Source organism: Raphanus sativus, chromosome 3 (assembly GCF_000801105.2).
Source record: "Raphanus sativus cultivar WK10039 chromosome 3, ASM80110v3, whole genome shotgun sequence".
In the NCBI taxonomy this organism is placed as follows: Eukaryota; Viridiplantae; Streptophyta; class Magnoliopsida; order Brassicales; family Brassicaceae; genus Raphanus; species Raphanus sativus.
In genome coordinates, this window is record NC_079513.1 from 2032288 (window position 1) to 2049736 (window position 17449).

General features: G+C 35.7%; 2 protein-coding genes and 1 pseudogene across 2 annotated transcripts; 2 read left to right on the forward strand and 1 right to left on the reverse strand.

The window, feature by feature from the left end:
* Window positions 1-11433: 11433 nt before the first annotated feature.
* Window positions 11434-12764, forward strand: LOC108844023 (xyloglucan endotransglucosylase/hydrolase protein 9-like). Its single transcript, XM_018617219.2, has 4 exons — window positions 11434-11667; window positions 11781-11881; window positions 11969-12162; window positions 12234-12764. The coding sequence occupies exons 1-4, from the start codon at window positions 11499-11501 to the stop codon at window positions 12640-12642; spliced, it is 873 nt and encodes a 290-aa protein (XP_018472721.1). The 5' UTR covers window positions 11434-11498; the 3' UTR covers window positions 12643-12764.
* LOC130509793 (putative F-box/FBD/LRR-repeat protein At4g03220) overlaps window positions 12698-17449 on the forward strand; it is a 46600-nt pseudogene continuing 41848 nt past the window's right edge.
* LOC108845948 (frataxin, mitochondrial-like) lies at window positions 14727-15956 on the reverse strand. Its single transcript, XM_018619153.2, has 5 exons — window positions 15683-15956; window positions 15526-15598; window positions 15396-15443; window positions 15226-15320; window positions 14727-15107 (listed from the first exon to the last, which is right to left on the reverse strand). Exons 1-5 carry the CDS (start codon window positions 15889-15891, stop codon window positions 14978-14980), a joined length of 555 nt encoding a protein of 184 aa, XP_018474655.1. The 5' UTR covers window positions 15892-15956; the 3' UTR covers window positions 14727-14977.

The following is a 17449-nucleotide window of genomic DNA, read 5'->3' on the forward strand; positions in this document are numbered from 1 at the left end:
GGCTCGATTGCTTATAGAATTCTAGATGGGCTATTAAACTTAAATGGGCCATTAAACTTCAAGAGACCCAAGTAAGTGAAATCCTTGCTAGCTTAATTATGGCTATGAGTTCTCTCTCGACCAAGGAAGAGCCTAGTTCAATGCTCAAGGAAAAGATCATGATGGTGCGGTGCACACATGCAATCAGGAAACTCTGTTTCTGATATTAATTAAACAAACAAACAAACAACTAACTCCATTTTCTATTCGTTGTTATGCACTGATGCTCTTTAAACTAAAGATTATTGTGTCCCTTTGCTGTTGTTGTTTTCACAGGCAGTCTTCGAGTTGAGGTTAAGAGTGATGGCTGTGGTTAGGGATGGCAATCAAGGACCTGGACCGCGGGTCTGGCCCGTAAAGACTTGCTGCGGGGGGGGATTGGGCCTACATTTGATAAACCCGCAAAATTGTGGGTCTCGCGGACTTGGTTTTAAAAAGCGAACGCCTCCCTCGCCATGGCGCGTGGCGAAGTGTAGCGGTGTGTACACTGCATTAACACCTAAAGGCCAGGCGAGGCACACATGGCGCTCGCTATTAAGCGCTTTACTATTATTTATAAGTCGTTAGAAGCGACGCATCACTGATTCTTCTCAAACCAACTTGGTTTGTACATATTTTGATACTAACCCAACTTAGTTTACTATGTAAGCTCTGCTGTCTAATATAATCTATAGACAACCCTAATCCAGTCTTCTGTATTATAGTTATACAACTCCTAAGTTCTTCATCAGCTTTTTCCTTTTACTGTTAAATCTCTGTTCTCGTATACTATATCTTCTTATGTATCAAAAACTCTGGATCGAAAATTTTAGAGTTTTAGGTTTTCTAGTTCTGTTATTTTAGATTTTAGTACTTTTGGATTGGTGTTTTAGCTTTAAGCTTTTAAGGTATCAATGGAATTAATGTTTTGGTTTCTCTCTACTGTGTTTATAAATTGGTTAACACAGCTTCAAAGTTAGAAATATATATAATTACGGTTGTGCATGTGTGTTACACATGGCGATCGACTTGCCTCGCCATGGCGCTTGGCGAGAGTCGAGCACCTCATCGCCATTGTTCGCAACACGCTATTTAAAACCCAGCTCGCGGGACAGGTTCAAAGCGGGACGGGTTCAAAGTGGGATGGGCTCAAAGCGGGATGGGTTAACCGCGGGATTTTGAAGCTTTCTGAGAGAGAGAGAGAGAGAGAGAGAGAGAGAGAGAGAGAGAGAGAGAGAGAGAATGAGACATTATGGAGCTCCGTTGATGGTGGTTTCAGGGTCGATGATGCTTCCGGTCTCTCAAACATCTCTGATCTGCGCTGGTGGAGCTTCTTCAAGCCATCATAAATGATAATAAAAATATTTGTTTTGTATAAGTTTAACGTATTGATCTTGTAAGATTATGCTCGATCATGTGTAAGCTCAAACTCAATTATTGTCTATGTTTGTTTGTGCATGTAGAAACAAGCAATGTAATATTCAATGTCCTGCGGGACGGCCCGCGAAGACCTAGATATTTCGCGGTACAGGAATGGGCAGCTAGTTTGAGGACCGCATCCCGCGCGGGACAGGCCCGCCGTGTACCGCCAGAAACCGAACCCGCAGTGGTTCGGGACGGGATGGGATGGGAGAGCCCAATTGCCATCTCTAGCTGTGGTGGTGCTCTTGATGTGTTGCCCACAGATATGATCTCTTTTCTGTCAAACAAGTTATATTGCTTGGTTGTAAGTCTTCTCTAGAGCTCAACAACATGTTTTCCGCAGCACAGTCAGTATATGCTCTTAATAAAACGGTAAGAAGCTTAAACTGGTTCCCATTTTTCAGATCAACGGACAATAAATTTGTGATATTTTGGGGTGCTTTTGCTGAGCTAGTGATTCAAATAGATCCTTCAAGTTGTGATGAGACAAGGTTTGGGAAGAGTATAATAGTAATGTAGCTGAGATGGCGAAGAGAAAGAAAAACTCTGAGAAAGTAGTGGCTCTTGTTTGTCAACACTTCACTTGTACTTCTCCTGTCTTTTGATACTTCTTCTCTGACTCGCTTACTCTCCAAGTAATAAAGAGATTCCAGGTTTTAATGGTTACTTGTATCATAAGGAACAGGATCAGAGTTTAGGTTTCTGTAGAGTTGATAAATAAATGAGGCGTCTTCTGATAATGGCAATGTGGAAATAACTTAACCGAGTTTTGTATGTGATTAACTTTGTGATTATGGAGTTTCTCATATCTTTCTGTAGGTTCACAAGCTAGCCTCTGAGAAATTCAACCCTTCCTTCCACCCTCGGTTCAACACATGGTCATATTACTTTTACATCAAAGGTCTGCAGTTAATTTAGTACCCTTTTAGTTGTTTTGTGAGATCTTGCATGCTCGGAAGACTGGAACTAAAGAATTTAGTTATTAGACTCATGTGTAGTGTAGGGATAGTTTCATAGTCTCAAGGTTTGGTTAAGTTGATAACGGTGATAAGTTCTTTTCCCAGATGGTTTGAAAACTCTAGAAAAAAAAAAAACTTAAATTGTTTGAGATACCAACAAAGCTTGGAGGGATGTTTTTGATGATCTGAATGACTATGGTTAGGGCATGCTTCTGTCTTTCGCGACAACAACATAGCTTATGACATTTTTATAGTTAGAAACTTCCTAGTTGGCTAATCTGGATGCTGAGGCGATTTGTGCAGAATGTGCAAGCAGTTATACCAGCTTATATGTATCCATAATAGAGAAGCGTAAAGACACGCCATTCAACGAGCAACACTAGGCATGGCAACAGTTGCCAAGGTGGAGATATTTTGAATTCAACTTAGTAAGATTAGATATTTGTTATGTTTATAAAAATCTCTATTGGAACCTCTTGTCTCACATATTTGTTATCGATTTGGAGTAAAACTTTTTACTCTGGACCCATCACATTTGGAGTAAACATTTTTTTGTTATCACATGTTTTTTTTTTCCAGTGATAATATTTTCACTCCATAAAAGCAACGAAAAAGTTTACTCTAGTTTAATGGGCCCATATCCCTTTTACTCTACTTTTTGTTGGCACTAACCAATCACAGCCATAATAGTTTTGAGATTTTTATTTGTTTCATTAAGATGTTAGTTTTTGTATAACAAAATGAGTATTCTTTTCTAAAAAAGGGTATATCGCCGTGGATATGGCCATGCAAAGTTTCTTAACATGTAATCAAAATCAAGAAAGTAAATCTTGGTTCATTCTAGTTGAATACTAATGATTTTTCTCTTTGTGGATGAAGAAACCAGGAGGAATGGAGGCGCTTTAAGATGCTTGTATAAATCCAAAAGAGTGGATGTTGTTAAATTGTGGTTACTATGCTCATTAGGCTCTTTGTTAATTTTGGGTTAAAAGCCTTAAAAGAGTAAGAGGCTAATGAAGAAAATAGACATGTAATGAAATGGCCCCTTTACTCTTTTTGTAATTTGGCGTCATCTCATCATGGGTTACTGATGAAGGATGGTCATGATTATCATGATGGAGTGGTACAATACATCGATGGTGTTGGTAAAATTCTTAAAACTTTAAAAATGTACTGACACAGTTACATGAGTCTGAGATTAAGAGCAATCGGCTAAAAAACAGGCATTAGAGATTTTTATTTGTAAGATTCTGTACGCGAGTCTTTGACCAAAAATATGATTTCCTCTATTTCTAATTATAAGATGTTTAAAAGAATTTTTGATGTTTCAAAATATAAGATATTTTCAATGATTTATGTAGTTTTTTACTTTATTAAAAACTATACAACCAATTATATATCGTGGTTTATTTTATAATTGGTTTGTTTAATTTAATTTATATGAAAAAAATTCATCCAGAACATTTTACATTTCAATATGGAGGAAATAATAAAAATAGAAAAAAAAGAAAGAATGTAAAAATAAAGAAAGTGTTATGATCTCAAAAAGAATGTATTAGAGATATTATATCCAACATCGGGAATTATAAGGGACATTAAATAATATATAAAGGGTTAGGATCACTGCACTAATTATCAATGGGTTTTAAGTTGGAAGTCCATAATAAACCCGAATCTAACATGGTATCAGAACCCAGATCCTAAAATATCCTAAACCCCTAATTAATATTAATCTATCCGACCGGGTTTATAGGTCGTAATTAACTCGCTCGACCGAGTATAACTGTCTTAAACTTCTGAGATTTCTGGCCGATAAGAGACATCATTTCGAGGAAGGGTATTAGGAATATTATATCTCACATCGGGAATTATAAGAGACATTAAATAATATATAAAGGGTTAGTGCCACTCCACTAATTACCAATTAGTTTTAAGTTGGAAGCCCATATTATAATCCGAATCTAACAGGATGAGATATATACTCTTTTGACTCATGTAACTTTATTATCGGTTCAGTCACTACAAGAAAATAGTCATTTTGCAATATTGATATATTGTTGCAATATGCTCATATATTGTTGCAAATATGAAATTGCAATAAAATTGTGACAAATTTTGAGTTCTTGCTGTTTGAATGTTGCAAATTCGTGTTTGTTGCATATACGTAGCAAAATTAACAACAAATTAAAATGTTGCAATATATGTCATATTATTGCAACAATTTTTTATAGCAATTTTGTTGTATATTTACAACTTATTTTGTAACCATATATAGTGGCAAGTCATTGCTACGTAAAATATGTAGCAAACAACATTGCAAATTTGCATTTGTTTTTTTAAATTTAATAATATTAATGTAACAAAATAAATATAAATTTTTTTTTTGGTACAATTTAAATGGCTGCAATTTAAAATTGTTACAAAATTTGCTTCATAAAAGATATAGCAAATGTTGTTGCAAATTTTTCTATAATTACTTTTAAATAATACATCTGGTGCAAATTTTTTTACGATAATTCAGAAATAAAAATTATTTTTTTAAATAAATTAGTAGATACCAACTCTGCTGCATAATTTTTTTTTTTTAGTATTCTGTTATAAGAAATATTAGATTGGTTTTTTGTACGTCATATTTATTTTATAATAAACAAAAGTCAAAAGACCAATTTTATTAAATAAAATAAAATACTGAAAAAAATTCAACAACGCATTAATAGAAAAACCAGCAATAATTTAAAACTAGAAAAACTACTAAAACCTTAGAAAAATAACAAAAGAGCTAGTTTAAACTTGGTTGTTGCCACCCATGGATAAAATAGCTGGACAAAGGATAGCAATCATTTTCTCCAACCCTTCAAGTTTGCTCAGCCTTTCTTTGATATCTTCATTTTCTTGAGAAATGTCTTCTACCTTTTTCTTGAACTCATCATTTTCCAAGTGACTTTCAACTGTGACTGGCATTTTAGCATTGAGTGAAAGTTCACCAAGGAGAGCTCCAAGACCAAACACACGTCCTTGTGCTGAATCAACCAACTGTATAATATAATATATGTAAGACAAAAAAACTATGAAGAAATCAAGGAAAACAAAAAGATTTTTAAAACTATTGCATACCTTCAGATACATTTGGTTCTTTTGCTCTGCAGTTAGTTCTTCTGTTGAAAGGATATCATCTTCAAGCATATGATCAGCTACATCTTTTTCAAATCCTTCACTAATTAGCCTTGCCCTTTCATCCACAAAGGACCCATCTGGTTTCTTGTGTGTCTCACGCAGCACATCAATGTAGGAGGCATCTCCATTCTTTTCTTTCTACAAAATAGAAATGTTAGAAAATAACAAATAACATTTTAAGTAGTACTATGAAAACAATGCTTCTTACCAAAATATCTGCAACCCTAGCATATGAACGTGAGCCAGCTCGGTGCTTATGAGGACCTAGCCCGTTTCGATCAGACATTCTACTCTTAGAAGCCTTTTTACTTCTTTCTTTAGCTTTATCTGTTCCCCAATAGGCAACCAAATCTTTGTAGTAATCATCAAGGATCCAATATGGCTGCTTACCTCTTTCTTTTACTCGGCTGATCATATCAATCAGTTTAGTTGCAGCACATTTGCAAAACATCTTTCGCACCTCTGATTCAATCAAGTGATTCCAAAAGAATTTGCTCTGAAAATATATTTAAAAAAAGTAAGAGCCCTATACATAAAACTTGCGATATGGCATTAGTATTTCTGTTCCACTGGAAACATAATACAAGTGTACATGTAATGTTTTGTGATGTACCTTAAATGTGAACCACCATCGCTCTTTTACATGTTGCGGTGTAGTTGACCAGTTCCGATACGGGCCAGGAAAATCAGATCGGATGATTGTTCTTATCTCACTAGTGATTACGGAATCACGTTTGAACCTGTAAAAAAAAAAAATATGACGCAACTCAAACTTAACGTGAGGTTCATATAAAAAAAAATATGTGTTTCTTTTTTACCACAATGATCCATTGACTCTGGAAGGATTAAGAACACCTAAGACATTCATAGGTTGGGCGGCTCCATGATTTTGACCCTCATTCGCCATCTGGAGATGAGTTGCTTTCAAAGAACGATGCTGAATTTACTTGATTGTTGAAGACACCGTATAAGCTGTATATATATACATAAGAAAACAATAAAATCTAAACCTCTCGATATTGGATATTCCATATCTTTTTAGCACAATATTCTCTAAACAAACTAAAGTGGAGCGGCAAATGAAATATAAAGAGGGAACATTTGACTAAAAAGTAAAAACAATTACAAACTATGTATTTATTTCGTTAAAACAACCAAAGCTGAATTTAAAATTGCAAAGTCCAAACCGTTAAAACAATTAAGCAAAGTCATCTACTGAAAATCAGTTAAAATAGAGCAAATACAGGCTTGAAAAGAGAATAAAAAACTATAAGAAAACCAGTAAACGCAGTCACTCTCAAGTAACAACAAGGAAAGCTTCTGAATTGATCTAGCTACAGCCGTATTGGCCAATTCAAGCACAGAGTTCACAGATAGAAAATAGTTACCTCTGATATGTTACTGTCGACATCACTTGATTGGACACCACCACGAGTACCTTTCATCCAAGACACCCATGACGCCTTACTATCTGATGACTTTGCATCGTGAGAAACCGGGCTAGTAGGAGGCGTTGAGAATTCCTCGGATGGTTGTAGCTCTTCAAACTTAGTAAAAGTGATGAGTACACGGCTTTGACCCTATTATCAAGCAGCGGAAGAAGCGCTCTTCTGTCTTAAGAGGGAAGTCAGGTGTTAACCACAGCACATGTCTTAACCCTTTCTTGTACTTGCTCGGATATGTTGTGGTTTAGCTTCTCTGCTACAGATTGAAGAACAGGGGAAGCCTGAGAGCACCATCGAAGCTTGAACTGCTACGCCGGACCTCCATCTGGTTTGGCCGTGAAGATCTCCTCCCGACAGCCACCGCCACTCTTTCTCTCTTTTTTTTTCAGGTGAAGAAACAAGGAAAGCATATGACCTCTGTACATGCATGTCGTCCTCTTCTGTGAACAGTATAAGCCCGAGGAGGAAGAAGAGAAGAAGAATTCCGAAGAAGAACCCATCACGAAAGCTCAGATGTGTTGTCAGTTCGTCTTCCCTGCTGCAGATCGAAGACCAATTGAAGTCCGAGAGCACCATCCAAGCTTGAACTGCTATCGCCGGAGCTCCGTGGTGGTTCTAAAAATCGTCTCCCAATAGCCATCGCCGTCTTCTTTTGTTTTTTTTCTCTGGTCAAGAGCTGTTGCCGATAGAAAACAAAGAAAATCATTTTTTCACGGGCCTTAAATGTTAAATCAGGCCCAATGTTTATGTTCATCATTTTGGATCCAGTTTCTAATGAAATAAATTTAATTAAATTCCACTACTAATCTCCCGTTCCATTAGAGATGTAGGAAAAAATGTATAAACTCTGAGATTTAACAAGGAAAGGTCTCTGTGGCAGAGAGCATCTATACTATTAAAGTACAAGCATGTTTTGGATTTTTACTCTTTTTACCCTTACCGAAGAACCTTTCCTTTGTATTCATTAAGGATATTCTGGACATTCTACGCCAATTTCTTCTTAATTATTTTTTGATTTGTCATTAATCACCGGTTTCCTAATTTAATTTCGGCCTGCGATTATTTCTTTGTTTGATACTGCATCGATTATTTCCATGGATACTGTTATTAACCACCGGTTTTCTAATTCTAAAATTATTAATTTTGACAACAATCATTATCATTTAGAACGATTTTGAAAAATATAAATATATTTTAAACAAATTTCCAACTTATGATCACCGAATTTGTCTTATCATTAGAAAAAATCACAATATTAAAAATACCGGGTTACAAACCGGTAATTCGTTCAACCGCAGGTCCGAGTCGGGTTTCAAAACACCGATCAAAACTATAAAACTGTTATATTGATTTATATTTAAAATATCTAATTCAAAATTAAAAACCTAAAAATACATGTACAATATAGTTTTAACCGAACATAAACCCGGATATAAAACACATATATGAGACGGGTTATATAAATGCATATACAAGACGTATTATATAAATGTGATTATATAAAATTTTCACCAAATATAAACCCGCGCTTTGAAAGCGCGGATCAAAATCTAGTGTGCTCTTAAAGGTGACTCATTAAACGTTTAAAAGTGTTAAATTTTGAATTGTCATAAGTAAACCAAACCATACTAGACTGAAAAAAAAATTCATAAAATAAAACTATTTACTAAATATCAAGAATCTGAAACTTCAGAAAAAAGTGTACATGTTTAAATATATAATATAAAATTATATTTTATATTTTTGTACTTAACATAATTTTTTTTTAACTTTTTCTATTAAAGAACATATAATAAAAAAATATAATTAGTCACATATTTTCCCACGTATATATATATTTTTTTTTTGCAAATTAGCAACGATTCAAAAGCGTTGAAAGTTTCTTGCGAAACTTGCAATATATTTGTTTATGTTGCAAGAAGTTGCAATTTACTAACGAAAACATGCAACGTTAGTTTTAGTTGTTATTTTGCAATAAATTTGTAAGAAAATCGTAACAAATATTCATTATTGCAAAAATATTGCAATAATCATAGCAAATTAATAACGAAAACGGGTGTTGCAATTTTTCTGTTGCAATAGAGCTATTTTCTTGTAGTGAGTTTAATTATTAATTTAACTAAAATAAAACATAAATATTATATTTATTAAATAAGGTTCTTTATTAAATAGCTATGTTGAATAATAAACAATGAAAATATTCTTAAGTATGCCAAAAACACATAAACAAAAATCAAAAACTGAATTGGAACCAAATCAAGAAAACTAAATTTATAAATTTGAAATCTAACCGATATTCACATATATTTGAGTAGTTTCTATATTTGTGAAACTAAAAAAGAAAACTCAAACTAAACAAGAACTGAAATGATAACTAAAAATATATCTAAATATCTTAAATATAATTATATAATTAAAATATTAATTATATTTAGTTTAAAAATTATCAAATATTCTAAATTTTTTATTTATAAATAGAACTACTTGAAATTTTTGAATTACTCAAATATTTTGTATCTAAAATATTTAAAATTATATGAATTACCCAAATGAACTAAATTATATGAATAGTATTATCCAAAATATCCAACTTTATCCAAATTACCTGATATTTAATTTAAAACCTGTTTTTATCCAAATTATCTTGAAAAACCAGAGCCAAAATAGAACTAAAGTTTTTTTGGATAAAAAAATAGAACTAAAATTATATCGGTTTATTAGCTGATTCCTAACATAGTTATCTGAATCGAACCACAAACCAAACCGAAATAAATTTGAACTTTATAAATATAAACAGTCCTTATGTCTCTAATAGTAAAAATGACCGAACCCTTATATTTCTACAAAAATATACAAAAAAATCAAAACAATTGAAAGGAAATCAAACCAGAAACCAAACAGTGAAGCTTGAGTTTAAAGCCCTGGAAGGGGTTACAGTCGGTTAAAGACAAGAGCGGATCCAAGATGAGTTTTGGTATATGTGGCACAAAGCTACTTTTTATATCTCAAAGATCAGTATAGGTGTAGTTGATTAAAATTAATAGCACTGGTTATAATGGAAAAAAAATTAGGGTGGGGCACATGCACATCCCTTATGCAGTGGGTCCGCCCCTGGTTAAAGAGTAAGAAAGGAAACGTGTCATGAAGAGGCATTTGGTTGTTGCGTCATCTCATCATGATTTACTGACAGAGGAAAATGTAGTATATTAATTAGTACCATCGGTGATGATGATGAATGATGACGAGAAAAGTTAAACTTTACCAACTTACTTGCACAGTTAAAAGGCATGAGTCTGAGTTAAAGAGCCATTGGCTCAAAGAACCAAGCCTCTCGGTGCACCCACGCGCGTGATCAAGTAACTCCACTTGCTCGACAGAACAAAACTTGGTGTGATAAGTGGGATAACATTGAGTCTGATGATTTGATTTTTATAAATATCTTTTCAAAATTTTCAACCAATCGTTTGGTGTGATTTTACAACATCTTCGGATTCACCATAAGTTCTCGTTTTGTTTTGATTCAAGAATCGCCCGTGAATTTCATTTCAATTTTCAATGGGGTCTAAAAAACGCCGTTGTTTTCATTGTCCTAATGGCGACAAATAAAAAAAACAACTTAGTCCCCGGATATACCACACACACATATACATACATAAATGTTGTTTATACCATTACACATTTACACATTTACACCCAACTTGACAATGTCTTACACAACTACCAAACCAGGTAAGAAAGTATTTTTTTCTTTTCTATTCATAAAATGACATCACACCCTGCCATAATCTAATCCATGTCTGCAACACAAAAACAAAATTTTGAATTCTCCCATAAAGCGAGGAGAGAGAGAGAGAGAGAGAGAGAGAGAGAGAGAGAGAGAGAGAGAGCAAATAAAAGACTGTATACCAATCAATTCCTTTCTTTTATGCATGGAAAAAGATCTAGATATGACCTCAAAAGAGCCAAATGCACAGCTGGATCCAATCCAACGCAATGCAATGAAAACATGTTAGCTGTAAAAATGGTCCTACTCTTTCTTTCTTTTCTTTCTTTCATTATTACACTCAGAATCAATTATATTCACTTATTATCTCTCTCTCTCTCTAAAACCAATAAAGTCTCTGTATTTCTATTCATCAAAGAGAGGGTTTTTGTAGACAGAGAAGCATAAATTCTTGTCCTGAGTGTAGTACAAAGTGGAGCCCCACTGGAGTGATGCCCTCACAGCAACGGCTTCATTTCCCAAACTCTCTTCTCTTGTTTTGAGTGATCTAATCTTTTACGAAGATGGGTGTTTTTGTCTACTTATTATTGTCCTGAATTCACACGTCGAATCCAACGTGGCATCTCTCTCCACTGTATGTCAGCTCACTCACACTCCCTCCCCTCTATAAATGTCCTCCTCTCTCACTCGTATCCTCCACTGAGTCTAGTGTGTGAGACTGTAGAGTAAAAAAAGAGAGTCAAATAAAAAAACAAAATGGTGGGTATGGGTTGGTTCATGTGTATGTTGATGATGGTGTGTGTGATTTCCTGTGGTGAAGCAGCTCCAGGAGCTAAGTTCGAGGATCTTTACCGTTCAAGCTGGGCAATGGATCATTGTGTCAACGATGGAGAAGTCACGAAACTCAAGCTTGACAATTTCTCTGGTACGTAATCAAAAGCAAACCCTTTCTTCCCTCTGTTCTGTTTCCTCTGTTTTGTTCTCCTCTGCTCTGTTTTCTCTGTTTCTGAAAAGCTCATGTTTGATTCATTGTTTCAGGAGCTGGGTTCGAGTCGAGGAGCAAGTACTTGTTCGGTAAAGTCTCTATCCAGATTAAGCTCGTGGAGGGTGATTCAGCAGGAACCGTCACTGCTTTCTACGTACGGAACAAACAAAAATAACCTATATTTGCTCTGTTTCTTGGACTGAAATCTTGAAATCTTACCATGTTTGTTTGTTTCTTACAGATGTCTTCAGAAGGTTCGAACCACAACGAGTTTGATTTCGAGTTCCTAGGCAACACAACCGGCGAGCCTTACATAGTCCAAACAAACGTCTATGTGAACGGAGTTGGAAACAGAGAGCAAAGACTCAACCTTTGGTTCGATCCCACCACTGAGTTCCACACTTACTCTATCCTCTGGAGTAAACGCAGTGTTGTGTAAGTCTTTTCTCACTTGAGCTCAATGATGAGATTGTGGACCCATCTTTTAATGATTTGTTTAATTACAGGTTTATGGTGGATGAGACTCCTATTCGTGTCCACAAGAACCTTGAAGATAAAGGCATCCCATTTGCTAAAGATCAAGCGATGGGAGTGTACAGCTCCATTTGGAATGCAGATGATTGGGCTACACAAGGAGGTCTTGTGAAAACAGATTGGACTCACGCTCCTTTCATTGCTTCTTACAAAGATTTCAAGATTGATGCTTGTGAGGTTCCGACAACAACTGACCTAAGCAAGTGTAGTGGAGAAGATCAGAGATTCTGGTGGGATGAGCCGACTGTGTCTGAGCTTAGCCTTCATCAGAATCATCAGCTTATTTGGGTTCGAGCTAACCATATGATCTATGACTATTGCTATGATGCTGCGAGGTTTCCTGTTACTCCTCTTGAGTGCCAACACCATCGCCATTTGTAGTCCAAAGTTGATCTTCTGTTTAACTTGGGCAACAAGTTGTTGTTGTCAAGAGTACATGTGGCTCCTTGATGATTCTGTTTATGTATAAATAATCAAATTATCTATTGATTTTGTTGAATTTAGTTTTGGTTTTAAATAGAAAATGCGATATTTGTGGAAACAAACTCTCAACGCCCTAAAAAAAAAAATATCTCACAACGCACTATAACTATAAATATCTTACATGGTCAAATTGAGCCCAAAAGCCTACATTGAACATCATCCCTAGATGTTATTTATCAGGTTCAAGATCTTGACATTGAAGTCACTACCAAAGACTACTTCAACTTCCCTTGTTGCGTTGGATTGTAACATCTCAAGAAGTTAAGAGCCTTGAAGCACAAGTCATCTTGCCCAGATTTTAGATTACCTTCTTCATCATCAATCCTTGGAGGTTTTCAAAAGCATGCTTCACTCTCTTTATCTCTTGCGATTCTATACAACAAACCTTATCTATCAGATTTCTTCACAGATTCAAAATTTCCTCTTAGAGAAATTAGCTCTAGAAAATTACTTAGGAGTCAAGGAACTTAGGGTTAGTTAGGTATGCTAAACTCTTTATCACTCATCTTTGTTTCACTAGTCCTTTTCTGTTAAGTTTAGATCGTAGGCTCTGATACCAGACAATGGATCAAGAAACACTGCATTCTGAAACGTACTTTCATTAACCGAAAAGGCAATTATCAAAACAGAGAAATTACTGTGTTTCAAAGTTTTTAACCTGTCGTTTACTGTGTTTTAAAATATCTTCGGATTCACCATACCTCAGTGTCTCATTTTGTCTTTGATTCAACAAACGCCCGTGAATCCGTGATTACCATTTCAATTCTCCAATAAGTCCAAAGACGCCGTACTTTTTCGCTGTCTCTAATGGCGACAAAGAAAAACACAACTTACCAGTCCTAGGATATACCACACACACATACATAATACATAAATGTTGTATTGCAACTACCACCAAAAGCAACATATTTTTCTTTTCTCCTACCATCTGTTTTATTTTTCACTGTTTTATTTACTCCATATTACTCTCACTTTTACCGATCACAACTCATAGACCTCAAAAGAGCCACATGTACAGCTGCATCCAATGCAATGAAAACATGTTAGCTGCAAAAATTGTCCTCTCTTTATTTTCTAATTCATTATTACACAGAATCAACTGTGTCCGAGTTGAGCCTTCATCAGAATCATCAGCTTATTTCGGTTCGAGCAAACCATATGATCTATGATTATTGCTTTGATGCTGCGAAGTTTCCTGCTATTCCTCTTGAGTGCTAACACCATCGCCATTTGTAGTCTCAAGTGGATATCTCTTGTTTTAACTTGGACAAGAAGTTATTGTAATCAAGAGAACATGTCTCTTTGATGATTCTGTTTATGTATAGAAAGTTGCTTAGGACTCAAGGAAATTAGGGTTAGTTGCCTTCTTCTCCAAGAGTTCACTTTAAAGAACTTTTTGCAGCTTGATAGCTTTAGAGGTTTTTGGTGATAAGCTCCAGAGACTTAAGTTTGTGAGTTGCGTCCATTCATACTCAAAAGAGAGCGTTGTGACGAATAGAACACCGAGTCCTCAGAACTTTCCTATGGAACTCAAAATACTGTCACTACTAGTGTTCATTAATTAGACAAGTTAATTTGTCTGAGAAAAGCTTTCGTTGGAGTGGTTTTGCAAACTAATCCGTAGAGGTAGTTTATTTACTTATACACATAGCTTCCCACATCTTCTTCTGCAGTGATCTCTTTGCTTCACTGTCTTATTAATCTTGTGGCATATTTTGTCAAGCAAGAAGGGATTAGTTAGGAATCACCTTCTAGCATTTCACAACAAGATTGAAGGATATGGTCACCGTTAATGGGATGCTCCATGGCTTCTTCAAAAGCCAAAATCTCACTCTAATGAAAGTTTTTGCATAATCTATCTGATTCAGGTCTCAAGTTGATTAGTCTTTCTATCTGTTGAAATCTTATATGCTTATTGAGAAAACAGCTAGCTAATGGCTCAAGTGATCGTTGAGAGTTATCGTCTTTGAAAAATGTTGATATAAAACGTGCAAAAGCAGCTTCTTCAGCTCTGGTTAAACGAATAGAGCTTTAGTGTACAAGAAGAAAGGATGCACACTGTGTATGTACGAGACAATACTGTTAACAGTATAATCACAAACATCGCTTTCACACTGAAACAACATTTTTATTTTCGTGCCTAGTTTGGTTATTCCTCTCGATGTTTCATAGAGATATACCATTGAAGGGCATAACAGTTCCAAGTTCCTAGACAAACTCACAAATATTGTTCTCATGAGAGTTGAATTGGTTCGCCACATAGACTCTCTAACTCCTCTTCCAACAGTTTATGCAACTTTGCTTCTGTCCTCCGGTAAATCCACGCATTAGCATCACGGTCCCAGTCGAATCTAGACGGGCCACTGTGCCAAAAACAATATGAAATAAAAGAAAAGAATTTAAGATGATATCAATGTGATGTGGAAGCACAAACTCAAGTAAGTACAACAGTGCAAAAAAAAAATAGAACAATCTATATACCTGACAGGTGAAGACATCCAGATTTGTCGGTTAGGAGTTTGCTTATTGAGTACATACGTGCCTAAAGATCCAAGCTTAAGCGTGAGAACTTCATTCTGTTGGAAACAACAACAAAAGGACTTCAAAATACAGAAACAAGATCGAAAATGCATCAAGAGTCTATCTTTTACCCCATAATCAATGTCGAAACCATCAATCTGGACATTATCACCATAATCCTGAGAACACTGAACCATGTAAGTAACGACAACAAAGTATAAACCTTTTTTGCAATCTAAAGGCTCCTCTACCTTTACATACCTCAATCTTCTCAAGAAGGTGATTGATAGTGGCATTGGCTAATCTGTGGAACTCATCCTCCTGCAGAATCGAACTGAAACGAGAGAGAGAAGATTAGATTTAGCTGGAAGAGAGATTAGGATTTATCATCATCTCCTGATAAAAGATTAAAAGATACCTGTAATCGATAGGAGCAGGACCTTCTTGAGAGGAGAAGCTTCTTGTAGTGATGGAATCGTGTCGGAGAAGACTGGATCCTATTCGCCGTAAGGAACGCGATGGCTCGGTGGTTTTATGAATCGAAGAGCTTAGAACCCTAGTGGGATAGATACGAACAAGGGTTTGAGGTAGTTTCCGGAGAAACCTTGAAGCTGTAGAAGAAGCCATGGCGGTTCTGTTGCAGCAATAACAGTCGTCGCCTCTCTCTCTCTGTCTTTTTCTTCGGTCACAAATAAGGCCCATACTGAGTGAGGCCCAATATTTAGGTTTAGCCGGTTCGGATGTTTCTGATGTTCCGTTTTACTAAAATCCGGTTCACAAGAATTTTTTGTCATTTTTATTCGCCGTTGCGACTTTGTCCAGTTAGGCCAATAATTAGATTGAGACGGTTTGAATCACTAAAGGTTCCGGTTTTCTGAAACCCAATCCGATTCTTAGCTTTATGCTCTGTTTTTTTCTTACTAAGCTATTCATCTAAACTAGATCAAGTGTGGCAGACGAACCGATCTTCCAAAAAATACATTCGTTTGTCCGGAACTTATCTATATGGAAGAAAAAATAGCTTCTATTCCTTGTTTCCTTTTCTAGTGCGTCTACTCCGACCATTTCTACTCCGAAAAATATGAGACAAACTCACATCTTCGAAGTTATTCTATAATCTCTGATACATCTCAATCTCTGTCGCAAATGTAGGCCATTCCATCAGGTTAGTAGTTATGTCCACTAAATCCGAGAGCGGTTCGAATTGTTTAAAAGTTCTGATTTAATAAAACCATAAACCGAACTAAAGACCAATGTCTGTAGGTCTAATGTTTAGCTGCCCTCTAGTTTCAGTGGAGAGGAGACATAAGAATACAAGCTCTTCTTTGAATTAAGTTAAGAGGTACAAAGGAAGATTAGGAATTCTTGATTTGTAGATATAATGAAACCGGTTTAGGATGTGAATAAGGTACATGGTGTGATACGTAAAATGTTGGAGCTTTCTACTACATTTTGGTATCATACCAAAGTGATAAAATGAAAAAAACTATTGTATGTAATAGCTTCTGTGTTTTGGTTATGCACCTAAACCGTTACCGGTTTTTTTTTTGATCAAAACCGTTACCGGTTATTTAATTTGGTGCAAGCGTAAAGATCGACCGGATCGAGTTTTATTAAGTAAGAAGCCCCCATTTATTAAAAAGCCCAAATCAGACCAAAAGGATTTAGTCATCCGGTTTAGTACGTGAATTGCGGTTCGGTTTATAATAATAATGCAAATAAAAAGTGTGTGGTCGCGAATAGAAGGTTTCGTCACGTGTGAAAAAATCAGAGCCGTTGACAACTTTTTCGTGGAAAAGTGTGTGGCTCGTACAATTCTTTTTGATTCGGTCCAGAAAAGGTTTCTTTTAGGGTTAGCGTAGGCTTTACCTCAAACTCTCTCTCTCTCCCTTAACTTTTGAAGATAATCATTCTCTGGAGCTGATGACTTCGAATATTATCGCCCTAATCCCCTTCTCGATTTCAATTCTATCTCTGCTCTCTGGTGAGATTACCTCTCCTCTTCTCTCTTTTTCGGTTCTCTGTGTCTCGGCTTTGTTCTTAAGCGTTTGGTGTTTGGTTACTTGAACTTCTTGATACCTTCTTGTTCGATTCGATTTTGGCGGTATGCCTTGATGTCGGTGGATAGCTTTTTTTTTTTTCTCTGTTTGCTCTGTAACCCTTTTGTTATTATCTTTTTTGTCCG

What these genes read in the sequence shown, in the direction of transcription:
- LOC108845948 (XM_018619153.2), bottom strand. Translation starts at nt 15,891, where the DNA reads ATGGCTTCTTCTACAGCTTCAAGGTTTCTCCGGAAACTACCTCAAACC. An exon ending in ACCTTCTTGAGAAGATTGAG is followed by an intron (nt 15,444 to 15,525) that starts GTATGTAAAGGT and finishes CAGTGTTCTCAG; the next exon opens with GATTATGGTGATAATGTCCA. An exon ending in GTTTCGACATTGATTATGGG is followed by an intron (nt 15,321 to 15,395) that starts GTAAAAGATAGA and finishes TGTTTCCAACAG; the next exon opens with AATGAAGTTCTCACGCTTAA.
- LOC108844023 (XM_018617219.2), top strand. Translation starts at nt 11,499, where the DNA reads ATGGTGGGTATGGGTTGGTTCATGTGTATGTTGATGATGGTGTGTGTG. An exon ending in GAACCGTCACTGCTTTCTAC is followed by an intron (nt 11,882 to 11,968) that starts GTACGGAACAAA and finishes TGTTTCTTACAG; the next exon opens with ATGTCTTCAGAAGGTTCGAA. An exon ending in TGGAGTAAACGCAGTGTTGT is followed by an intron (nt 12,163 to 12,233) that starts GTAAGTCTTTTC and finishes GTTTAATTACAG; the next exon opens with GTTTATGGTGGATGAGACTC.